Source organism: Nymphaea colorata, chromosome 1 (genome assembly GCF_008831285.2).
Source record: "Nymphaea colorata isolate Beijing-Zhang1983 chromosome 1, ASM883128v2, whole genome shotgun sequence".
Classification (NCBI taxonomy): Eukaryota; Viridiplantae; Streptophyta; class Magnoliopsida; order Nymphaeales; family Nymphaeaceae; genus Nymphaea; species Nymphaea colorata.
Genome location: NC_045138.2, coordinates 37,152,838 through 37,179,522, shown reverse-complemented (window position 1 = coordinate 37,179,522; position 26,685 = coordinate 37,152,838). Strand labels below are relative to the sequence as shown.

The following is a 26,685-nucleotide window of genomic DNA, read 5'->3' as shown; positions in this document are numbered from 1 at the left end:
CATACGTTTGCAGAGAAAGAGGCATTCAGATGATCATCTTTCCGAACCACATGCTCAGCAATCGATACGTCCTAAACATGCGCATGCCATGAGCAGTATAATTTTCGTAATTTTATTATTGTATTAGATGTAGCTTTCATCTATTTCTGACCAACCGAAGCACCTAGTCTCTCTCTTTCCCTTTCTTGGAATAAAGGCGAAAGGCAGGGTGCACAGCTCACTTTCTCATTCTCGTGTGTATACACATGGCATGGTCTTCTTAAACCTTTTCACAATTCCTTTCCTCTGAATTGATCAACCCCACAGTTATGATTGCAAAGTAAGTTCAGTGGTTATAAACTTTTAAGTTAATTAGAAGAATCGAACATGGTGGTGGCTCAAAAAATAAAGCTTAAAAGTGCATGTCTGTGCTCAAGAAAATATATCTTTATCCGAAAAATTACAAACAAAAGCTGATTGGATCGTGTCAAAATAACTCAAACTTAAAAATCCAAGAGATGTATATATGTGGCAGATTTCTGTATGAATATTTTTAGGTTTTTTCTCCCTCTCTGATGCTGTAAAAACATATGTTTTTTTTAAATTATTCAATTCAGGGTCGCAAACCAATCTCAATTTGATTGGATTCAGAAAATTGTGAGAATCTTTGTGGATTCAAAAGCGCACTATTGGATGATGGGATTCTTGCTTGCTATGGAAGCATTTGCTCCAGTTAAAGTGAAAAGGACATCCCAAAAGAATGGTGAGAAGTTGCCATCGAGTAAGAAAGTTTTTAGCTCCTACTTTTCTCATTTTTCTACATTCATCTTGTCTCCTTTTTCTTCAATTTCCGTGGTCGTTGCAAGACCCGGTGGGGCTCGTGTAACACGCGCTCCCCGTTCAAACCAATCTCATCTGAATCGGCCCAATGTTGTTCAAAATGGGCTGGAACAGGCCCATTCGAATACGAATCGGTGACAACCCGGTTCGATTAGATGTTCAATTCAAAAGTGCCTTGTGGCGACTTTTAATATTTCCTATTTTTTTTAGAATTTATTATTACTTTTAGTTAGTTTTTATAAACATTGGTTCAGTCAGCTTTTATATATATAAAACTGCTTGGTACTATTTCTTATGCTCCTCAACCTACAAAAATTTCTGGCCATACACAGTGACAAGCGTCAGCCTACATAGGCTATATTTAGTTTGGATCTCATATTCAAAAGTTAGAAAAATCAATACAATTTTATTTGCATATTGGACGATAAAATACGATATTTACAATGTGGATTCAGACTGTGGGCCTCCCAAGTACTTAGCAAGTTGTGTCCTTTATTTTCTTTCTTTTCAAAATATAAAGGGTGAAAGCGGACCACCAATCCTTACAAGGTCCCTAGTCTAATCTCAAAAAGTGAAATGGCAAGGTCTTAAACTCTACCAGCTTTTTTTTTTCTCTTGGAAACGATCTAATATTACTAAAAATTAATAATAGTGTTAGTATGAACCTGTGTTCAGGTCAATGTGCTGGTCTTTCCAAACCCCAATGTATTCAAACGTGATGGACTCAAACCAGCTGCATTGCCTCACTGTCCAGCATTCGCATGAACGAGGGCCGTCCACATGCGCCGGCCAACCCCTTCCTTGAACAAGACTTTCTTCTCCGTGTGTAAATCATAACATTCGAGGATTTTATAATGAACTGGTCATTCTTTCCAGCTAAATCTCATCCCAAGATACATAACCTTATGTTTGTTCTAGCAATCTGGATAGAAAACCCACATCCATCTTGCTACCTTTGCCCAAAAGAGCATTGTGGATTAGTTTTTTACCAGTAGCAGAAACACGTGCATACATCAATTGCTCATTAGTATATTAGTACCATCATGGGCATTTAGTTATCACATATTGATTGCCCCCTTAAAAGTTATAATTGAAGTATTGGTGCACCTTTAACCCAAAAAAAAAAATCTACTCCATCACTGGCTTTGACCATAATCTTCAAATGAATAAACTATTACAAAATGGCTTTATATAAGAATAAAACACTAAATTTCCACCAAAATAATTTTAATTTAGAGGAAATATATCACCAAGCGGTCTAAAACTATTTTGCTACGATGGAGAAGACCAGCCGTTTGGATAGAAACCTCCTGTTAATGGCTGGAAGATTACCAGTTTTTTCTCTCCTCTTCGTGTGCTATCATTCATGTTATATCAGTTTTACTGCCTTCAGTACAAAGCAGAATGATTTGCCAAACGAACATTGGGGGCCGAAGCGAAGTCCACATACAAGATCAAGCACCTGAAGAACTAGAGACTACAAATTCGCATAGACTATCCGCCTCCTGGAAAAGAAAAGGATCATGCAGAAAACTTTGTTACCGTGTCGTAGCATATTCGTTACTATGGACAAGACCAACGCGGTTTCATGTAAAAAGATATTCCATTTGCTAACGGGTTTTGCATTTGTTTTCATTATCAACTATCAGAGGAGGGGGTCTTACTCCAAGAACCAAAGAACCACCAATATTTATGTTTTCCAAAAATAGAACTGTAATGCTCGAAGGAGAAGAAAAATAATACACAGAATTTTCACGTAAGGATGACCAATAAACATGGAATTACTCCCCCAAGTCTCCAAGGATGTGTGCAAGCCGTGGCAGATCTTAGCACTTAAAAGGCCAACCATCCAAAGTTAGAGCCCTCCAGGCTAATCTTTACCAAAATCAGCGTTATAATGTGCACTGGATTCCAGCTTCTTTGCTTCATTCAGCTTCCGGACAGCCTGAAAAAACGACGCATCAAGTGAATAGAATGCATTAAGTGAACAAGGCCAGCAGAAAAAAGGTGACAACTACTTCAATCTATCAGAAAAATGGGTAGCCAGCCAGGAGACCCTGATTCACATCAGGACACTGGCGTGCACCGATGCCACATCCTCAGCCACTTATAGGAAAGGTACCAAGGTCACGGACTGGTCGTGATTCATATCAGAAGCACTGATCTGCACTGGGGGCACCGGTCCTTGATGTTCAAGATAACCCAACCAGTGAATCCTAATGCAATGATATGGATAACAGCATTATTTAAGCCCAAAGTGTTTCTTAAGGATAGTTAGGTACGTTGAAGAAGATTTAAACACCCGGTGCATAAGAAAATCTGCAAGTGACCAATAATCCTCCTGGTGCTTCCTCTTCCTCCCAAATGAGGAAGGGGAGAAAAATACAAAAGCTGTACTCAGTAAATGGTATATTGTTTTCTTTTACTGCCCGACTCCTACCTGCTTCACTCATCAGGAACACCTTGTATGATTTCCTTATTTTTCAGTTTTCATGGTGATAACAAACTGGCTTTAAGAAAGGACCAAACAAAGCTATGATAGTAGGAAACAGATGACTATGAGAATGTCGTGCGAATAATATACCTTCATGAAATCTTCATGTATGACATAGTCCCGCTCAGCCCTGATTGCAGACATACCCGCTTCCGTGCAGACATTCCGAAGATCAGCTCCATTAAACCCCTAGATAACAATAGAGAAAGGGTAAACAAAAAGCCACATTGCTCCTAAAACATAATACAGAATATTCTTACCTCTGCCAACTTTACAACAGCTTCATAATCAATTTCCCCGTGTTTTGCAATTCCAGCAGCATGAATTTTTAGAATTTCCATTCTTGCCTGCTCATTTGGTAAAGGGATCTCAATTTTGCGGTCTAATCGACCTGGACGGAGCAGAGCAGGGTCCAAAACATCGGGACGGTTGGTTGCCATTATCATCTTAACCTTTATAAAGAAACAAAACCACCAGAAGAAGCTAGTAAAATGTCAAAAGCTTAGTAGCACAATGTAAATGTCTCCACACACTAAAACAGATTACGCATAGTAATGCAGATTAACATCTATTGCAAGCAATAGAATGGTAATCATATACCTTTCCAAGTTGGTCAAATCCATCAAGCTGATTAAGAAGCTCCATAAGTGTTCTTTGAATTTCACGATCAGCACTTGTGCCCTCACTAAAACGCCGGCCACCAATTGCATCAATCTCATCCATGAAAATGATGCAAGGCTAAAAAGAAAAGCAAAAAACCAATAATACCAACCTATCAGGGGATATCATTGCACTTGAGAAAATAAACTGAAATCCACTAAGACATGGTCCATTGGAGGCACAATCAGGAGGTCAGCATTATTGCCAGTTCTATTTGGCAGAAAATATGAGCCCCACTCTTACGTCGTTGATGCACTTAACTTGCAAAAAGTTTCGTCCTTTTGAAGATGGACATATGGGATTGTACAACAATATCAAACCAAACCCCGGCAATAATGTCCACAAACCTAAGTCACCTGGACGCTGCAATTTGATTGCCGCACCCGTGTTGACATGACTCGGGTGCTGGTGCCGGTGCAGCTCGAATTCGCACCCGATCATTTTTGTCCATTTTGGACACGCACCCGACTCGCGTTTGACTCGAGTCGGGTGTGGTCAAACATCATCAAGCCTATTTTTCTCCTTTTTTGATATTTTTTATTTTAAAATTTTTTAACGTTAAAATGAGGGTTTAACATTTTTTTTTCATTTTCTGTCATGGTTTTGTTGTTTTTGTTTACTTGTTTAATATTTGTACTTTGTAAGCATGTTAATGCTTAATATGTTACATTCATATACACAATACATTATAACTTTAAGTATGTAATATATAATATTCATATATAATTTATCCATAAAATGTATAGTGTAGAGTGTATAGACCATAGTGTATACTCTAAATTTCTTAATTCTTATAGGTGTGTGTGTGTCTAGCTATATATATATTATAATAATAAATTAATAATAACAATATATATATATATATATATTATAATAATAAATTAATAATAACAAATAAATATTCTCGCCACACCGCCGCACCTAAATTTTTGGGAATGTGCCGCACCGGCACCAGCACCCCACACCTAGGTGACATAGCCACAAACTAAAAATGAAGTTCCATAGCCACAAATATCGCTAACAAATAAATATTCTCGCCACACTGCCACACCTAAATTTTTGGGGATGTGCCGCACCAACACTAGCACCTAGGTGACATAGCCACAAACTAAAAATGAAGTTCCATAGCCACAAATATCGCGATATTAACGAGAAAAATAAAGAAAATGATTAAAACAGGAAAAATATCGCAATATATTGAAAAAACATTTAATTGAATTTATCGTGATTTTAACCCGATTTTATCACGATTTTTCACTTCTTTTTTCGATTTTTTCATTTATTTTTTATTTCATTTTATGTTTTTATTTCTTTCAACTTCTGTTTCATTGTTTTATTTCCTTTTGTTTTAGGTATTTAACATAACATTCTAAATGCAATATAATACTTATTAGTTTTTCATTTCTTGTATTTTCACCTAACATTTTGATTTTTTATTTTAAAAAAAAAACTCCAAGATTTTCAAGAGATTTTTCCGAAAAAAAACTTTGTCAATAAATACTCGAGAAAAACCTCACCGATAAAAACCCGAGAACGATATTTATGGCTATGAAATGAACATGGAATGATAATCCAAGCTCCCCATGGAAAAGATTGCCTCACAAACATACAACAAAATAAACCATCAACCAGAAACATTACTTTTAAAAAGGAATAGCTAACTCATAAGTTCGGTTACCTGATGATCACGTGCATATCCAAACATTTCACGGATCAGCCGTGCACTTTCACCGATGTATTTGTCAATAATTGCACTTGAAACAACCTGCATTGAGTAAATGAACTTCCGGAAATTAGTATAACTTGCCATGTTGAGAAGATATCTATTCTCAATCAAGAAGCTGACCTTTAGAAAATTAGCATCAATGTTGCTGGCAATAGCTCTTGCCAACAAGGTTTTTCCTGTGCCAGGAGGTCCATAGAGAAGCACACCCTATAATGTGAAAATAAAAAAATCAGTGTTTCTCAATCCAGCAATACAAGGCTTTTCCTGCAAAGAATATAGGACCATCTGCAGGTGAAGCTTTCCAAAAGGCTGATCACAATGCTCGTAAGACAATATTATATATCAAATATCCGTAGGAAATTTTCAAATTAGAATCAGTAACAGAAACATTGTGAGTTGGTGAAGAATTACCTTGGGAGGTTTTATTCCAACTCTGATAAAGAGCTCAGGGTTCATGAGTGGAAGCTCAATAGATTCTCGCAGCTCTCGAATTTGATCAGATAAGCCACCAACAGCAGAGTAACTTACGTTACCAGGATCTTCATGAAGCATGTTATACACAACTGGATCAACCTGGAAACTCATAAAATCAACTCCTAAACAGAGGAAAAAGATGTTCATAGAGTGCAATCTTAGAAATATCTTAGTGACATAACTTTCTTAGAGCATCAAGTCACCAACACTGCTAATCACTACATTTGCACTTATACAGAAAAAAATTACAATTCAGAAGTTACTTTGGCTAAGAATGAGAAGAAAGAAACGAGCTCTAAGGTAGTACTTACCTCACGAGGAAGTGCCCGCATAATTGTGAGAGTTGTCATGTCAAGAACAACTCGTGTGCCTGCTGTCAGCTTCTCTTTATCAACCTTACTCCGACAACCGACCACATACCTTGGACCACTGCTGGCTTTTACAATCACTGTAGCAACACACAAACATTCAATTACAAAGGAAAAAAAAAAATTAAACTGTCTGTGACTTACAATGAAGGACAGCAAAAAACACGCACATGCTCCAGCAGAACCCATCCCAATGCATTCGCTAGAAATAAATGGGGCCTAAAATATATTTCTAGATTGATATTACAATTCCTATTTCAAGGTAGAAGGCCTTGTGGCTATAGTGGTTCAGCTAAGTCTGTCAATGCACCCACTAGGGAGACATACAAATGTCAGTTGATCCTAAGATAATTAAAAGGTAGAAACAAGAAGACCAAAGTTTGGAGGCATAAAGTTCCTTTCAACATTTAAAACAACAAAATTCCAATATATCCATGCATGCATGCAGACATCTATATAATGCAAAATCACGTGTGCATGTGCACACGATACATCCATCATCGCTCCCCTCACAAAATCATATACAATTATACATGTGTGCATACAGAGTACAATTTAACACGTTGTTCCTTAGTTACTTTGCCTTATGAAGACGAAAACCATTTTACATGGATTCCAGTAAGTGCTAGGAGAAAGCATTCCTACTGCACTCAAGAGTGATAGAGTTGTAAATCAGAAAGAGATCATAATCTGCAATTTAAGAGAGAATGATTTCCAAAATGCACCTCAAAGCCCACACAAACTGCACAAAAATCATAAGCAGGAATAGGGGGATCTAAACTCTAAACACAGCCCAACCATAAGTTTTCGTTGTCCACCAAGAAGATAAGTTTCACCTTTCAATTTAGTGATGTGGAGTTTTTTTTATTATTATAGAAAGGGGATATCTCTCAAATTGCCTCAAACAACAGCGTAATTCAGGTACAACAATTTAGTATCGAGCATATGCAGCACAAGAAAAACGAAAACATTCATCCATCTACCATACAAAGACAAGACACATCCAAGCAGTACTTTACACTTACAGCGCTCATTATCAAGAGGCCTAAGGACTTCTCCTATTATTTGCCCAACGCTCTGAAGTGACTTCAAGTCATCCTCCGTTTTAGCAAATTCCTTTTTCGCTGCACGCACATTGTCCCTGACTGCATTTCCAAATTCCAACAGGTTTCATGCATCAAATAGATGAAAAGTTTCAAAAATAGAAAAAATAGACCGAACATTTACTGCATACAAAAGCAGATATGCTGAATTGAGCTAGCATAAATTACTACATTGTCTTTTCAGACAACATATTGGAAATTCATAGAATCTGATAACATTGTCACATCTGAAGACCAAGAGAAAATACATGCTCTGCCGGGTTTCTCTTTTTTTTATAGATAAAAGATCCAGAGTAAACCTCCTTTTAGAAAAGAAATGAAAAATGGACATAGCATAACACTTGGTAAAATCTAAATGCTATAATACAGATGTTCACCGAATTATCAATGTAGACAGTGGCGCCAGATTTTACCACCAAGAAAATAACTGCGCAAGGCATATGATACAAACAGTCCATTGATGGCGAAAACAGTAATCTCTAGACCACGTTGTAACCGAATACCTGTCTCACAAACAAGTCTATAGAGCCCAATCAGAGCCCACATGAACCACAATTTGCAGTCCTAGAAAAAGAGAGGCCTGGTAGAGGAGCTTCTAAAACAAACTAACGAACAACAGGTGACACTAATGGCCAAGATTAAAACGATATCAACATCGTGCGAATGAAACATTTTCTTCCATTGTCATCGGGGAGGACGGTGACTTTGGGCCTAGAACCACCAGTCATAATTGTAGATACACGAACTTGAAAGATCCTTCTCATTTATATTTATTACAGTTTCCACAATTTTCGGCTTACAACAACAGATCACAGTGGTGTATGAGAAAACGGTCCAAACCCTATAAATGGACAAGAGAAACCCGTAAATGGGAGACGAAGACAACCCAAGAGTCCATCAAACATTAACTAATTGGAATCAGGAAATGACCGGGGGCTTAGGATTAGGGTTAACTGTACTGGCGCGAACTCTGGAGTCGAGCTCCTTGTGCTGAAGGAGCTTCTTTCGGTACTCAGCGACGACGGAGCGGCGCCGTGAGGCCTCGTCTGAGTCGTTCATCTCTCTCTCTCTCTCTCTCTCTCTCTCTCTCTCTCTCTCTCTCTCTCTCTCTCTCGGGGCGGCCTCTCCGTCTCTTCTGCCTCGTCGGAGGGGGATCGACTCCACGCCGATTCTTCCTCGATCTCTCCTCACAGAGCAAGGCAACGGAGGGTTGCTTGGAGAAGAAAACAACCCCAAAACAAAAGTGAAGGTGCATCCACGGGTCGGGTATGACCCGGAACTGCCCCGTCCATAACTCGGGTGAGTCCGTCTTTGGTGGATAATTAACAAATCCAGTTTTTCGGGGGAACTGCCCCGTCCATATACTATAGTTTAATACTTCAAATGTGCGCTTGTATTTTTTGCAAAACTAACTATAATTATGTGATCTTCATATTTAAAAACCTATAAATACAACTTAATGCTTATCTCGCATGTCATGTTTTTAGAAGTTCTTAAAATCAATGGTTTGAGATTCCATGGCTTATAAAAAGCAAATATATGGTGATTAGAATTTGTTCGAATCATTTACTTTTTTGTATGGCAAACTAAGAGTATGTTTGACAAACAAAACAATATGAAACACCTCAAAAATGTTTTAACAATCTGCCCAAGTTTTGGAGTAGATCCATGGAACAATTATAAACTATTCCATTTGCCAAATTAACCCTAAAGTATTAAATAGGATTCCATTGTTAGTTGGATTCAGATCCACACGAAGTCAAAATTCAAATCCAATACTCAACTATGATTCCACAATGATTCTTCCAACTAGAAACAAAATTTTGCAGGTTTTGCTAGCTGGATTTGCATATTTAATTTCAGACAACTAGATTTTGATTTGAATTTGATTTTGGTGAAGTGAATCCAACTTATTTGTATGAAGTTTCAGATAATAATGGAGAAGATGAAAGTAGAGTTACTTTCAAAATGTTGTTTGAAATTCCCCTAAATATTTTGCTGACCTTTTAAAGAATTGTCATGATCCTCATTAGTTTAATGAGGTAGCGCTTTGAACTTCGAAAGCCCAAAAGATGCTTCGTAAAGCAAACCGTACAAACGGATTGCTGTTGCAAACATTCCGAGTCATTGATTTAGGATTCGGTGTGTGTGCGCATTCTGATCCATCTTATTTGGCTCCTTTATCGCCATAAAAAAAAAATCCGCTAACGTTTAAAGTGAAAAGTTTAGGATCTTCTTGGGAAATCAAAATGAGTTATAGGACCTTCTTTGGAAGACCAAAATTAATAATTTAATTCCCCTTTCCCCCGCGTTTTTTTCCTCCGATTCCCGCAAATCTCTCTTCCTCCTCTCTCTCTCTCTCTCCTCCCCTCCCCTCGCGGCCTCTCCTGTTCGTCATTCCATCGCCGGTGGTTGGAGCTGCCGACGCCCGGCGAGCCATCGAGGTATTTCTCTCTCTCCCTTTGAGTCTCCGATTGAAATTCGGATGGTGCTTTTTTTAATACATCTCTTTTTTATGAATGTATGAGTGTGAGGGTGGCCGTTAGGCCGTTAGGCGTTGCGGCATATCATTCCTCGACAATGGGCTCTCAACATGGGTTTTCTGCACTGCAGTTATTGAGGACGCAACACTCGTACTCTTTCACCACGCAAAGCATCACAACCAAAAGCCCTAAGCCAGCAGCATCGCAATTCAAAAGCCCAAAACCACCGTAAGAGTCTTTTTTCGCAACCAGGTGCTGCTTCGCCCCTGTATACAGTATACCTCTCCTCTCTTTCTCTGTCTCTCTCCTCCCCCATCTTGCTGTGAACAAGGCGTCGACTGCCTCCTTCCCTTGATCGATTCCCATTTGCACCACCACGTGCAGATCGTGGAGAATGCTGGAAGAAAGCCTTGATTCCAATCATGTCTCTACAATTTCCTCTTCAGGAGTCATTTGGGGGTTAGATGAGCTGTCTAGAGTATTTTCAGGGTTTATAGGAGAGCTTCTCACCTTATATGGCGATATTCTTTGTTTTTTAATGTGTTCGAGGCGAAGGAAACTTTCAAGATATTCTGGTTTGTGAATCTTGCTTTCCTCATAGCATTTTTCAAGAGAGAGAGTGAGTTTACATGGCAAATGATTCTTCACTTGGAGATTTTCTCCATTTTATTCCTTAATCCGATTGGATTTTCCACTATCATTTGGCTGACGACATTCTGCTGATTATTTTTTCCTGCTCTGCCATATACCGATATGCCCCTTATGATCTTTCCTTTGTTTTCACTTGAAACTTGTTTAGGAGTTGCACACGATCTCTTTCATGTTGCTATATTCATAATGCTTTGGTTATGTTTTCCACTTTCCCATTCTTCTATTCGTTTGATGTGTTCGTTTTTAGACTTCTCTCATGTCATCGATATACTTGGAAATTGAAGCTGGCTGTTTTTAAATATGAAATGGAAATTATTTTCTCATCTACGAGTTTTTTTTGTTTGTATGAAAGTATTGCTAATTGGTGGCGTGCTAATGCCTGGTTGATGGTTGTGAACATGTATTTGTCTGTGGATTTTTGTCACGTTTCATCAGACAGTGTACATTATTTTAGAGATTTTAATCAATTTCCATCACATACAAGATAAAAAATTTTGTCCACGGACTTTTGTCTCTTGGTGACTAGTTCATAGATTTTAATCCATGGATGTTTGTCCATGGAGTTTTATCTGTGGCCATCAAACAGGCCCTAACCGAGGATCTGTGTCGACCAACCAAGCGTTAGGAGGACAACATTTAGGGGGAAGCCGATGGAAGGGGACGGCAGGGGTGGGACTTGATGAAGAGTATCCAACTCACCCTTCGATATTCTTCTCTTGCCGTCCGCTCCAGCACGTATGGTGGCGATCATATATATATTGAATTTTAATTTCTGCACCCTACAAAAATGTTCTATTTGAGGTCTGAAAGGAAGTGGCAAATTCGTTGTGTTTGGTTGAGATGCCTAATTGAAACCTGAGAACATGGCAGGGTAGATTTTAGTAAAGATGCCTCTTTAAGGTGTGGACATATTCTCAGGATTGTTCGTAGGGCTTATGGTTTTTAAGAAAATTGAATCTATCGTTAAGAATAGGCTTAGCATTTGTTTTTTGTTCCCTCTCGTCCGGGCAGATTTTTCTCCCAAACAGTTTTTTCTCTTCCCAAGCATATGATTCAGGGGATTTTTTGTTCTTTAAATTGGTCCTTGTCCACTGCCTTTCAGAAACCATGATCTCCTAATCAACAATTTTCAACTTTCTTTATCTCTATTGTACATGGAAATTTTGTACACGTTGACAGTTTGGTGTTTTCGAATGCTGGAGAAGATGGTCTGAGATAGAATATGTGTCTCATTTGTACTCTTCCCATTCAAACAAGAGGGAGGGTGTTGTGACACCCTCTACCATTGCTTTCCATCCCTTTCTCCCATGCCTGCAACAGAAAAAGAAATTAGAAGGTCGTGAGATGGGCTGTCACATGACTCCCCTCTCCATCTTTTGAACATGCCTTTGTATATGGGTATTATACCACATGGGTCTCAAGCTAACTATGTAGCTCACTAGGTGATCATGCACATTGGGCATGATATAATGTTACATGAAAAAGTGCAAGAATTCTTTTCCGTTGATAGTTGTTAGATGATTTTATCACTTTCACACTGTCAGTTCCCTAGCATAAATTGTTTCCACTGCATGTATTTGGTTATATTGCAAGGCTCTTAATTGATTTTTACCATACAAGGCATCAATAGCACTTTAGAGGTAAATATCCAACACTGGTTTGGATGCTTCGGTGTCAGCATCAGTCAACAAAAGGCAATGGTGCCTTCTGAGAATGCATAGCTGAATTTCTAGGTCAGTTGTTGTGGATCTGACCATTAACTCTCTCTGAGTTTGGGCAGTGGTTAATGGCCAGACTACCTAGTCTACCAATTACTAATCATGAATGCCTTTTTGTAATTGGCAGTAAGCCAATATCTCTATCATAATGGAATGCCATATGAAGTCCATATTCTTGACTCTGATAACAAAGAATAATTGCTAACAATATAATTGTATTATAAATTCGATATTGCTAATTATAAAATTCTTTTTCTAGTGTTTTTGTTATATCTTTCATGTCACATATTAGCATGTCAGTGATCTTGATTTAGGTCGAATAAGGCAGCATTATAATGGATTTTGTGCAACCCATTACATGATCTAGCAGGACTTACGTTGCTGCAAGCCTGCAAGAGCTCTAGCTCATTCGTTGTCTTTTACATCTAGAAATAAGCAATACCATCTAAATAAATGCTAAATAGTCACTTGCATATACATGAACCATCCAGTTTATAACTATTTCTTAGCATTTTGTGGGTGAGGATTTTGAGAGTGTAGGTGGTTTAGAATTTTGAATGATGAATCTGTTCTATGGTTAATCAGGATACTATATGTGCCATGTTCACATTTCATTAAGTTTTGTTGTGAGCAGGGCTAAAGCGTTGATATTCTTGGACACAGATCCGGTTGATAATATTTACACATGAGGCTTGATTCCTTTTAATGACAACATAGTGGAGGCATTTAGAGGCTTTTGTGATTGAAGCAAAGTGAGCTGCTAAAGAATGAAATCATGGACAAGGACCCTCAAATCTTGAAACTGCCAATATCGCCTCCACACATTCAGGCGGAAGCAGGCTTGAAGATAATAGGAGTAACATTACTCTTATCTGGATTCATTTTTTTTCTGGGATTCTTCTATGTTGCTATTCTATCCAAGCTGCTACCCTCTTCTGAAAATCATATCTTATCTGCCATTCAGAATGACAGGTACGTCCTTATGGTAAAATCCAAAAAAATTGGCAGCATGCATTTTAGTAAACTTTCTCAATGACTGGTACATTTGATTGATCCAACTTTCAAGACATATTACTATGTATGGGATGACTCTTTTTTATTACTCTTGCAGCTTCTGGTGTCACTCAAGTATTTTGGTGTCTGTAATAGAGATGCTTTTGTGTCATCAAATGTGTCTTTCGTTGTTTCGGACTTGTTCTTTGGGAAATATCACATAAATATTGGCATGCACTTATTTTTTATTTTGCAATTCCTACTGTAGTATACCTTATGGCGCATAATATTTCACTGGAAGAGCATTCTTTTTTGTTCTTGTGTCTGGGACAGTTTATACTTTATAGTCATCTTTTTCTTGTCCTTTTCAGGCTTTTCTCTTTTAAAGACTTGAATGCCTGGCCATCAAGGGAATAATTCATTCTATGACCATTATTTTATAATGTTTTCATATATCTGTTGCTATTTTCTTTTTCCCCTTCTTATGGACTTTCATCTTGTATTGATCTATTTAAAATTTGGCAGAACTGTTGTCCAGTTTTATGTCTCTAATATAGAGTTTCCTTTCATCGCCTCATACCTCTCTTTTAAGTTTGTTTATGTTGAAAACTTTCTCTTTCTGGCTATCCGCCAAATGGGATTCGTTGTCCATTTCTGTCTCTGTTGCATTTGCAGCTTGGAAGAGAATGGCACTTGTTCAGGTGTATTTCCTATAGGTGCCATAAATATGCATGTGAGTGGAAAAAAAATACTGATCTTTTCAAGGATAAAATGTGGGTATGTCGTGTTTTTGGTCTCTGGAACAGCTAATGCAAACTCTTACAACATACACCAACTGTTTATTGGTGACCATTTGAAAAACCAACTGCATGATAATGAAGAGGAAAATATTCTCTCAGAAGCCAAACATTTTGATGGACTAGGAAATATGAAGCCTTGATGCATGCAGCCCATCAACCTGCTAAGTTTCCCTATGAAGCTCGATGAGGTGTCTACGCCACAATTCTGAGTGTTATATTTCCTCTTACTGTTCGTAATAAGTTCTCATTTAGTATGATTGATGTTAACACATGCAACATGTGCAGTTGAGAGTGTGTTTTGCTATTGGCCCTGGCTAATGTTCATAATCCTCGTGTTTCACTGGTACCAGTGGTTAGCATGAATAATCCTTGTCGCATTGGCTGCTAAGCATCTCAGCTAGCTTGACTGTTCCTATGAAGACTCATTGTGGTCTTATCCACTGTCACAAAAAACTCATTTATTAAAAAGAAATGCAAAAAACATTAAAAATGAGTCAGCCATTAAAAATGGGAAAAAACACATTTTTTTGAAAATTCTCTTGCTGGCATCTAGCTGCTATGAGAAGAAGATATGTTCTGGAGAAAAAAGTCAAAATGAAGAAAACACAAAAAAAAACACATTTTATTCATGTTTTATTTGCATTTTATTCCCGTTCTTTTGCATTTTTTTACATTTTCACGCTTTTTTGTATTTTTTCGTTTTTTCACTTTTTATATATTTTTTAATTACCAGATTTTTTATTCACATTTTTCACATTTTATTTATAGCTTTTTTAAAAATTTGCCGAAATTTTACCAAGAAAAACAACTTTGCCATATTATATCTGAGAAAAAACTCACCGTTTTATACCTGAAAATGATATTTGTGGCAATGGTCTTAACTGTCAAGCAGCTCAACTTGCATGAATATTTCTAGCGGCAGAACTTTGACTAAGAGTAATTGCCCTTGCGATTTTGCAATAAGCCAAGATACTAGCATGTGCATTTATTCTTTTGCCACTGTAATTACAAAGTGGGCTGATGGATGGTACAGTGCCTGGCTCTAATACAACTAACGTAGAAAATAAGGTCCTACATGCTTGACACCTGAGGTGGAAAAAACGCACTTATAGCCAGGGGAAATCCATTTCTATTTAGGGTTTGAGATTTCACCTTTTTTCTGGAAATAATCTCTTGGGTTCGTTGACTAGCTTTAGCTACAGCATTACTAAGAGAATCATTTCTAAAATGAGGTCAACTTGAATGATGCTAGTGAAGGAATAATTTAATAATGATTATAGTGCATTAATTATGGCACAGTCCATATGATAACGAGGACAAGATCAAAGCAAGAAATATGAATTCAAACTGTTCAGCTCGTTCATTGTCATTGAAAGTCAACTAGATATTGAAGTGGTGGTGATCAGGACCGATGGTGTGCATTCCACATTTTTTAGCCCATCACCTAAATTATGCTGCTGCTTTTATTCAATACTTTTGCTACTATTTTAGATACCTTTATTAACTAGTTGCAGGAGATGACTTTCAAAATGTTACCTTGCCTGCTGTATGATTACATGGACCTCGCAAATTTTCATCACAACATGACCCTAAGCCAGTAGCCAGTTAATGAGGACACAATGAAGCACCTGCTTCACAAGCTTGTGGATTTTATCCTGGGAACATCTGAAAGGAAAACCTTTAGATATTTTTCTCAGATTTGTTTACAACCAAAAGCTATTAAGTATCTCCATTGATTCTCATTGTCATCTTATTGTTTTGTTCTCCTGTTAGGTATTATTGCCTCTTGGTGCCTGTCACTCTTCCTGTTCTTGTGGTAGCTGTTTATTTGCACTGGCTGAGCATGAAAGCCTTCAAGCATGCATGAGGTGATTCATGTTGTACCCCTCATTTTGTAATAAGGTTTCGTTGTTTTAAAGGATGACAAGTTAAACGATCATAGGGAGAAAAATCCTCATCCATGTGCTGGTCTTCTTTTAAATTATTGCCAGATCCAGTAGTTGTTATGCATTCACGAATATTATGTTGTCTCTTTAAAAGATCATAATTTTATCATGATATTTTCAAAGGTCAAATGTATGCTGACGGAAAACATGGTATCCTGAGAATATTGCTTATTCTGAAAATGATACATTTATATTATGAAAATTATATATTATATTTTGTGTGTGCCTGTGTAAGTCCTTATCCATATTTTGCTAAACTTGTTTTTAAGCCATTGTTGCTAAGAATGGATCTCATGCATTTAGAAATGTGAAAATATTTTTATATTGTGTGCTATGTTTTTTCCTGACAAATTTTGATATTTTAATTTGTTTTTTCCTTGTTAAAATTTTCCTGCAGATGAGATCTGTTACTATGGTTTCATGTTGCATTGGAACACACCCAACTATTGTAGATGCTGTCAAAAGTGTATGTTATCTAAGAGTTAGTGTATCTTGTGGAATATTTACCAGGAAATACCGGATTTCTTATCCTAACTTTCTAAAAGTAAACTATGTCATGTTGGTATTGTATCTACCTTCTTATCCATGTCGGCATGTCTTTGTTGTGTAGACTATTATCAATGAATTTTTAGATCCAGAAACTTAATTTTTTTTGTATGGTATATGGGCTTTGCCATCTTTTTATTTGAATTTTCAAACTGGATTTGAATCTGAGTTGAACTTGCATGCTTTCGTGTTGGGTGTATCTAGATGAAACACAGGTAGCCCTTTGATGGCCTTTCAACATAAGCCTCATCTGTGCATAGAAGAGCCTCTGGTTGCAAGAGGTCTAGAGTTTACTACCTGGTGGCACATCTTTTGCTGTTACTTCCAAGCAATTGGGAACTTTTTCTTGACGGACAATGATGGAGTATTGACAGCTTTACACTGGGAATGATAGATCTGCACCTCCTGGTTTGGCAAGTCTGGCGCCTGCAACAACATTGGTGGTTCAAATGGACGGACCTGGTTTCTGGGACCAACATGTGTGATGAGATAGGGTATTATTATTTAGTAAGATGAAATAACGAACGACCAAAAAGAATCTTGTCGGAATTAAACTTTTAACTGCATGTTCAAACATAGGTTCTTTGTTTCACATTAGCAGTCATATTTTGTACAGTTTTATTATTCGGCTGTTTGGTTAAATAATTGACTTATTCTCCTTGGTTGGAACTATTCAATTGGGAAACTCTATTAGGAAATTAGACCAGCTTTTAGTGGTTAAACGTTTCTATGTAGTGGTCTCCTCTGCTCCCTCAATTTCTTTTCATTCGTCTTTCTACATCATCTGGTCGTGTGAACAGAACATTTCTTCGGCATAGTTGTTATAGTCGTAAGAGCGTACCCAGCTTTGATGTCTCTTGGTTGGTACTGAACTTGCTAATATCTTCTTTATTTGGTAGAGGACTTTCATATTAAAGGGGATTATAGGACAGCTGCAAAGTTTTCCTTTTCCTAACAGGTGCATAGGTTGGTCAACTCGAGCAACTTTTTCTTCTTTTTTTTTTTTTTGCTATGAGAAAAGAAAAGCAGTTTTGACTTGATTGGTAATCTGAGCTTCACCTGAACCGGACCAGCTCAGTTCATAATAAGCGGGTCATCAAGTTCGTGTTCACGACAAGGGATGGACTGAGCTCGAGCCTGACAGCGACAAGAAGTCCAAAGCCCAGCTTCGGTTGGTGGGACTCAAGATATCGAAAAGAAAGAAACGTGGGCCTTTGCGTGGTGGGCTTAGCTACCAGTCTCATTCTTTTTAGAAAGCAGAGAAGGTGAAAGCTTTCTATAAGCAATATTGGCGACTTTGGCTCTCACTCTCCTCCTTTTTATCTTTGACTCCTTTACAAAGGATATATATCACCAAGTAGCTTGTCGTGTACACTGCTGCTTTGACCCGTCGTGAATTTATCAAGGCACATCAGTCACCGTGTATGTGTTCTAATATCTTCACCGTCAATTGCAGTGATCAAGGACACAGTAGTGGTATCCTATGATTTGATAAATTGAACGAACGGTAGGCTGCCAATTTTTTGTTGAATAAAAGGCTTAGGAGGCCTTACTCCCTGCAGATTCGCATCGGAACGAACAGTAGGCATTTCAGAACACATAGAAAAAGGGTGATATAACAAACCATTTGGCCTACCGTCCTATCATTTTAATTTTTAGAAAAAATTACAAATAACTGCCCTGCTTATTTTAATGTATTTACATAGCTAATGTTTGAGGAGTTATAGAAGGATAAGTTTAACCTGCTTCGTGAATAGAGCAGGTTATATGTCGTTGTCCTTAATAAGGGGCCATGTGTTATGAATTGCAAAAGGATTAAAATACCTCAGCTAGTTAAATGGAAGACCCCTCTCCCCAAGAGGGTAAAGATGAAACTTAGAAAAAATCCTTATAAAATTGTCAAAATACGAACGTGGATAAGTGCCTCCGTCATGAATGAAAATTGTTAGAAGATGCTTAAAAAGTTTTTTGTTTTCTCTTTAAGAAAAGAGAAGTTCTACAAGAAGAAAGAATTTCACAAAGTCATATTTTAAGTTAGATACGTCTAAAGCTCTCTTTCTCTCTGTGCCTTTCACTTTTACTACCACACCTAACAGAAAGGCAATATCATGGTCATATATGAATTGTAAACAAGTCTTTACTCAAGAGATGTTTTCTGTACTTTTTTAGATATGTTTTGATTCTTTTGATCCGTATAAAGGTTGTGTTTGTGAATTATTTTGTTAATTTGTAGGAATGCATTCCTTGCTGGCGTTCCATCAAAATACTGAGGTGGTGGGGATCGTAGATTGTTTTGCACGTCAAGAAGCAATAGAATAGGGGAATCAAAGAAGAGTTCTCATTTGCACCAACTTGTAAGCAACAACGCAGAAACCGTCTTTACCTTTTGTACATTTTCATGGCAAGTGACATGTGCATAAAGAAACAGGTTCCAAGGAGTCTCGAAAATTTGACCAAAACAATATTGACTATGGAACCGATGAGGAAGAAAAGAGATATCTTGTTTTAGTATCACGCGATATAACGCCGAAATGGATTCCGACCACACTGAAAACTTTAATAGTTTATCGCGTCAAAGGAGCGATCATCGATGCTTATCAAAGTTATCTTCATGGCTCAGATTTAGAAAATTTGCAACTGCGAGAAAAAGAAGTGGGAAAAGAATTAGATGCTGACCGAGGGTCCTGAAAGGGACACGATGCTTTAAGCGTGAAATTTATTCCGCACGATTTTTAGATATTTAGATTTTCTCGTTTCGCACAGAAAAATAATTTTATCGGGAGATTTTGTTCTTCACGTTTCCTCCTTTTTTTTTCCACTGCCCTTTGGGAAGCGGTGGGAGTGAAAAAAAAAAATAGGAAGAAGGTAGAAGACGGCGAAACAGCTTGGCGGACTCCCATATGCATGCGCGCGCGTGAAGGGGCCGATCTCGTGATGGCGAATTTTGGTTTCTGGGAACGGCAGTCAAATACTGCGTTCTGTCTCTCTCTCTCTCTGACTTATAAGGGGCGCACGTCGTCGTCAAAGGTCGGTGGGTTGGGAGGATGGAATCGGTTTCCTCCCACTTGCAGGATCTTCCTAAAACTTCCCCCCCTGGGAGGAAGGAAACGAGAACCCCCCTCCCCATTTCGATGGCATCATGGTAGTCTCTGCCCCCCCATTTCGTTGGGATCAAGGCGCTCTCGCTCTCGCTCTCGCTCTCTTCTCGTGCGACATAATTGAGGGGGAGCTCTATTTATGCTGTAGCCATTTGCTGCCGGTTATGTTCTCCTGTATATTTAGATTGGCCTTTCGTGGTGTGTGCTGATCTCAGAGTCCTTACATCTCTCCCATGCATTTATTTTCCTTCGGTTGATCCTCCGCTGATTCGGTGAAAGGTCGTATTGGTTATCTTTGTAGTCGTCAGCTTTTTTTATGAGCATTTTGTTCTCTTCCAGTTGGTTTTCCTTGTCGTGGTTGCCTTTTCTCGTCCACTTATTTTTTCTTCGAGTTGGCTTCCTGCTGAAATATTGTTACTTCAGCTACACATTTTGGAATTCGTGAAAGGTGCAAACATAAATGCTGCTTCCTTGTTTGCATATGGATTTTGATGTTTCCATAATAGGATTTATCGTTAAATGTATATCGTAGTAGGTAAAGTAGACTTTTTCTTCCATCGCTGGCTCACAGAACACGCGTGACGCTATTAAGTGGATTTGTTTGTAGATCTTTTCCCATGGTGGGAAGTGGGTATTTTGTGGATGATGGTGCTATGATTCATGGCGTGATATAACGTCTACACCCTTTGTGTTTTTATGTTTATTCGTGGTTTTTGAGTGGCTTTATACGTTAAACGGATGATTGATTTTAGGCTTTTAGTTACATTGCTGACGCCGGAAGGCATGCATATTGTTCAACGGATTCACTTCTCCGCTGTTTTGCCTTAGGTGGCTAAGATATGCACGGCGTCTACACGATCTCTCGTTCTAGTTAATGGGATTTAAAATGGACCATCTCTCTTATTGCTGTGCTTTGTTTTCGAATTGACATCTGAAAGAACTTTCTTTTTTCCACAAGCAGATAACCAGCAGTTTGGGCTGCCTGAAGATGGCAGTTTCGCGGAAGCTCAGTTATGTTGTGGTGGTTGATTATGATAAAGAGAAAGAAGATAATGGGGCCGGAGGAGTTTGTCAACATCCTCGTGCAACCTATTCATCTTCATATACGCTTACAGATCTGCAGAGTATGTTGCAGCTGGCTGGCTGCAAAGCAAATCACGCATATAAGGTACCGTTTGATGCATCCATTCCCCTTTTCCGTCTGTAACCATTGTTTTTCTTGGAGGCACTTGTTAGCGTTTTATGCAGATCTTGTTTGTTCCTTTTTCCTTTATATTGTTTACACTTAAATGCTGACAACTCTTGTCTTATCATAAGATTAGCAGAAGAGTATTCGACCTTTTGGAAAATGAACACAAAAATAGCACTCTTGAAGCGTCTGTGAAGGAAAATGCAGCTACAACTGCCAGGGTTCTGCCCAGAGAATCGGAGAAATATTTTAGGAATGTAAAAGAATCGAACATTGAAATATCTGAGGACGTGGATGGTGTTTTCTCCAGTAAAAATAAATTGTTTGATCTTTACAAAAGAAATGCTATGGCTATTGTGAAGAGGGAAAAGTTTTTGGATGTGATATGTGATTCTCTTACGCAATATCACTATGTGGGACCTAGTCAACGTTCAGATATACTTCTTGCCTGCAGGTATTTTCTTGTAACTCAACTTCTATAAGGCAATATCTTGAGCAGTCTTGTGTAAGGCATGCAATATGTTTTGCGGTCCTCTTTGCAAAATTTATGTAGTCTAGCTTTCGAAGAGGTTGTTTGCAGTTGTACAAAATTAGGCTAATATATATTGATGTTCTGCAACTCCTTGGTGTCATCTTCGTCGCTACATGCATTTCTCTAACGTGTATGGGTTTCAAATATACCCATCAGAAAAAAGAGCAAGCATAATGAAGTAGGATTGCTTGTAAAACATATTTCTTTTCACTCGTAACAGCAGGACATCAAGGTTCCTGCACAGAATGACTTGGGAATTTGAGGCAAATAGAACCACCATTGGCTAAAGCAGTTATAATGTAATAGATTTGTATGCAATCTCCTAGTATCCATTCTACCTCCTTGATACTCTTTGATATTTAATCTCCCATAGTTCTTGGCCATTAAACGTTTTCCCCCAGTTATGATGAAACTCAAAACACTGATGAACCTTCTCTGAAAGTGTAGACATATCCTATTGACTAATGATCAATTACTTGATCCACTACGCATGCTGTTTCTATAGATGCTTATAATTTCTGTTTCACTAATAGTAATTGAAAGCCAGCAGAAATTTCATGTCTTTGATATTGCCTTTCATATTTGTTAAAATTTCCGACCAAATGCACACGAAAGTTTCATCTCTCCCTACCTGTGCAAAAATATCACACGCACATGTGGATTTAACTTACAAATTCGTATTTAACAGGTTACGTGAGAAGAGGAATTCTATCACCATTTTGCTTTGTGGCACAAGTGGATGTGGCAAGTCTACTCTTTCAGCATTGCTGGTATTGCAGTCATTCTTGCTGTTTTAATATTGTTGATGTTGGTTGTTGTGATTTTCTTCACAATAGGTTACATTAGTTTTCCACTATTGAAGTCACTAGTAAGCTTTTTTACTGGTAATAACTTACGATTCTCATTTGATCTATGTTGTGATCCAACAGTTCTGGTTATGTCTTTAAGTTTTTTATACGTTTGAAGGTAGATATCAATTTGAAGGTGTCTAAGGCCTTAAATGGCAAGCTCACATCGATCTAGTTTCAGTTGCAGGCATCAATAGGCCTTATCGGTCCATGTAAAACCTGGTTTAAAGTTTTAAACTGTACCTCAGCGGTTATCTTTCATGGTTTGAACTGTCAATCCTAGTTTGTCAAAAGCTACTATCTGCTAGTTTACTTTTTATTTGTTTGTGCACCATAACAGGGATCTGGTCATCACAGTGCAGTAAAAGCTGCTTAATAGTGCAAATTATACCCTTGGACAATGACCAGGAATAATCTTCTGCTGAGAAAAAAGAATAAATCGGACAGGAGAAGGGAAGATATACTTGTGGCCATAGGAAAAAGCCATTTTGCTTTTGCCAACTATTTTATGCAGCTGGCTCCCAATTGTCGGCTGGTTCATGTAGTATGAAAATTTATGAGTATTTTGGAGGTTATGAATCATAAAGATAAAGAGACCCTGTGCTTTCAGTTTCTCGTGCACTTTTCACTAGACTTTGCCACTTCAGATATTCCCGCATATAGATTGTCATATGAAAACATATCTTATTAGTTTGTTTATTGCCTTTGATAAGGAGAACTATGGATTCTGAATTTACAGATATGTCTGTGGACGGTTGCTTTTACAGGGTAGTAGACTTGGAATTACGACTGTTGTATCTACAGATTCAATTCGGCATATGATGAGGAGCTTTGTAGATGAGAAGGATAATCCTCTGTTATGGGCTTCAACATATCATGCTGGGGAATACCTTGATCCCACATCTGTTGCTCAGGCCAAGGCTAAAAGAAAAGATGGAAAAATGATTTCCGTACCAGGTAATGTCTCTTCATTTGAGAACTTATCTGAAGCCTTTTAAAGGAACTCATTTTTCTAAATTGTATGTTCAACTGAAGCCATTGGATCTAAGGTTATGGCTGTTGAGGGCTACAAGGCACAGAGTGAAATGGTAATGGACAGCCTTGACAAGCTGATTACCACATGGGAGGACCATAAAGAATCAGTGATAGTTGAAGGAGTACATTTGAGTCTTAATTTTGTGGTAAAAACTTGTGCTTAAATGAATTAGTTGTCATGCATGTTGTCAAGCTGATTTACGTTTTTCCCATTTTGCATATTTTCTTCTTGAATTCCAGATGGGTTTGATGAAGAAACATCCATCCATTATACCATTCCTGATTTATATATCAGATGAAGAGAAACACCTAGAGCGATTTGCAATTCGTGCGAAGTACATGACTCTAGATCCAAAAAAGAACAAGTACGTCAAGTACATTTCAAATATAAGAACAATACAGGACTACTTATGCAAGCGAGCTGAAAAGCATATGGTTCCCAAGGTGAATAATACAAATGTTGACAGAAGTGTGGCTGCTATACATGCAACCATTTTCAGCTGTTTGAGGAAGCGGCAGATGGGAATAAGGTTATGTGACACGGCTACAAATACGGTTAAGGTAGTAAGTGATGAATATTACAAGCAGTGTGATGCAAATTCAGTAAGTTCAAAGTGCATGTTCAAAATTATTCAGAGACAAGGGTCCTCAAGGCGTCTTATGGCTATTGTAAATTCCGATGGTTCTGTTTCCAAAGCATGGCCGTTCTCCTCTAACAATGGTGACAGGACTTCACCATGTAATTCTACTTATTGTAGTAATAATACAGTTGAGGGTCCTCTATATGGACCTTTGCAGATTGGTCTTTCTGAGCCTGTAAATGTACAGTTCGGCAATTTTGGTATTGGATCTTGGCCAAATGACATGGAAGGGACAAGTTACGCCAGTAGCTTAAATGGTTCAAAAGTGGACGGAGATGAGTCAACTCAATATTCCTCATGCTCCAGCTCGCCAATCTGTTCAGAAGGACATGCAAAGGATGTAAGTTCAGCTCTAAGAGTTCTTTTTTCTGGATTAGCTATATATGCTGCAGGAAATTGGAGGCTGCCTCTCTTTCTCTCACGATAACTGTCCTTATTGATTTTCCTACCTCACATTGCTTTACTGCAGTAAACTTCTAACTATCTTTCTTTCAAGTTTCTCTAATAAAATGCCAAACTGTTGGTACTTTTTCACCTTTTGTTCTCGAGCGGACCGAGCCAACAGTTTGCTTGCAAATTTCGTTAGCATGGGATCTCTCATCCAAGAACATGATCATGGAAATCCTTTTTATCTTTTCAGAAAAAATGTATATCTCGTACCACCTGGACTGATGACTTTACCCTTTTTCTGAAAATAATTTAAATATTTAAATGGTTGGCCCAAAGTAGTTTCTGGGAACCGTCTCATTATTTGCCAAAGAGAGCCACAGATAAGATGTCATTTTCTTCTTTTCATGTGCATGCGATCCATCTAATGTGACCGGCAGAGAGTGACATTGGAACTTGTAACACGAATCTCCATCTCCATACATGTTTCAGTTGCATGTAAAACGTGGGCTTAGAAAAGTTTGTTGTGAAGAATTTCCCCCTTGAACCATGAGAAAAAAATGATACCCCTCTCTCCCACCTGCTTTTCTTTTTTCTGTTTGCCGCTTGCAAGCTTACATGAGCGCTATCTTATTTGTGCGAAACTATAGCATTTTCTTTGTTTGTTCCATGTTTTTGCTGTACTAACAAAGATAAATGTGTTTGTCAGCTCATCGAGGAACTAGCAGTATCAGAGAGTGAAGAAGAGGTTTTTCCTGATACGGATGACAGTTCCAGTGAACAAGACCCTCAAGAACTCTGCGAAGATGAGGTAAAACTTCAATCTTCTGAGTGTATAGTTGCATCCTTTAAATATCAAATGAATAATTTTCTTACTCATATCGTGTTGCAAAAAAATCAGTTTGACGGATCCGTGATAGAATCTTCGACAAGGTCTGATGAAGAGCTTGATGATGACGAGTTGAGCGAAATACTGAACTCTGATGGCTTCAGGATAAACATCAAAAGTTCAACATCTCAAAGGACCCTGTCTAGGACAGCATCAGGAAGGCCGGCTCGTGAACGCAGAATATACAATCGTTCCATTAGCCTTCCTGTCCTCAAGAATCTTCCAGCGGGTCTCAAGAAAGCAAAGACGTTCAAAATGTCGTTGGATGTGAATGCTCGGACTACCAACTAATCATTTTGCGGTGTCCCTTTTCATCAATATTATAAGAATGGCTGAGCGTGCGGAGAAACTACAATATGCCAACTTATAAAGTTATATATATATTTTAAATATTTTCTTCTGAATGTAACGCCATGTGCATGTTTTGGCTAAAAATAGCATGGTTAAAACTGACTACGCAATAATCTCCTCTTAAAAACATGGTATTTATACTAAATTATTTGGTAGCACGTTTTGGCTAAAAATAGTCATTGGTTCAAGAAATCTGACTACGCAATAAAAACTGACTATGCTAAATTTTGAATAAAATAGTAGCAATATTGTGTAAGGTATCAGCTGGCCTTACGGGAGGAACAAATATGTATAGTCACAAAAAGGCACATTCTTTTTATTATAGTCGCAGAAAACATTTTTTTTTTTTTGAAAAAAATGTGATAAATTAAATAGTTGTTTAAAATTAAAAAAACACGGTTTTTTTCATTTTTTTCCGTTGTTTAATGCAAAACAGTTTTTTTCAATTTTTTATTTATTGAAAATTTATGTTTGTGTTATTAGTTTCTCATTTATTTTATTTTTCTTTTATTTAAAATTTTTATTCGAACTCATTTATTATATTTCAAAAAAAAAGTTTGCCGTTTAAAACTCGGGTAAGTTATTTGTATGGTCCCAGCTTAAGTGTTCCAAGTCAACTTGATTACTTACTGAAATACTGTAGTTCCCCTCCTCCAAATGACTATTTTACCTGGTAAAATAGTCATTCTGGTTAAATTTTACTTGGCTGTGAGTGTTAAAAGAGTGTCGAGTATCTTCGGCTTGTGAAACATTAAGGGCAGCAGTTGCTCCTCCAATGCCCTTGCATCCGCTTGAGCAGGAGCCATTTTTTGCCTTTCGCTTGAGCAACAGCCGTTTCCACTGTCAAATGTCTGGTACAACGGTGAGAGAGGACCAATAGGTAATACCACCAAGGCTTGATGAGCAGGAGACAACAAATTGCTTGGCGAGACTG

At 37.9% G+C, this 26,685-nt stretch overlaps 2 protein-coding genes and 1 long non-coding RNA gene across 3 annotated transcripts; 2 read left to right on the top strand and 1 right to left on the bottom strand.

Annotated features, from left to right (window-relative positions):
- Window positions 1-2,403: 2,403 nt before the first annotated feature.
- LOC116262163 (26S proteasome regulatory subunit S10B homolog B) lies at window positions 2,404-8,850 on the bottom strand. The gene is made up of 10 exons (XM_031641298.2): window positions 8,604-8,850; window positions 7,567-7,686; window positions 6,485-6,621; window positions 6,111-6,272; window positions 5,820-5,906; window positions 5,652-5,738; window positions 3,914-4,051; window positions 3,574-3,765; window positions 3,404-3,502; window positions 2,404-2,764 (listed from the first exon to the last, which is right to left on the bottom strand). Exons 1-10 carry the CDS (start codon window positions 8,701-8,703, stop codon window positions 2,690-2,692), a joined length of 1,197 nt encoding a protein of 398 aa, XP_031497158.1. The 5' UTR covers window positions 8,704-8,850; the 3' UTR covers window positions 2,404-2,689.
- A 1,104-nt stretch (window positions 8,851-9,954) lies between these two features.
- On the top strand, window positions 9,955-17,511 carry LOC116248105 (uncharacterized). Its single transcript, XR_004170965.2, has 6 exons — window positions 9,955-10,088; window positions 10,258-10,379; window positions 13,131-13,352; window positions 16,063-16,157; window positions 16,633-16,701; window positions 16,986-17,511. It is a non-coding gene; the product is annotated as an uncharacterized LOC116248105 (long non-coding RNA).
- Window positions 17,512-19,648: 2,137 nt separating this feature from the next.
- On the top strand, window positions 19,649-25,804 carry LOC116248086 (P-loop NTPase domain-containing protein LPA1 homolog 1-like). The gene is made up of 9 exons (XM_031620688.2): window positions 19,649-19,923; window positions 20,841-21,047; window positions 21,197-21,522; window positions 22,289-22,370; window positions 23,216-23,405; window positions 23,484-23,629; window positions 23,724-24,464; window positions 25,221-25,322; window positions 25,413-25,804. The coding sequence occupies exons 1-9, from the start codon at window positions 19,921-19,923 to the stop codon at window positions 25,689-25,691; spliced, it is 2,076 nt and encodes a 691-aa protein (XP_031476548.1). The 5' UTR covers window positions 19,649-19,920; the 3' UTR covers window positions 25,692-25,804.
- Window positions 25,805-26,685: the final 881 nt, after the last annotated feature.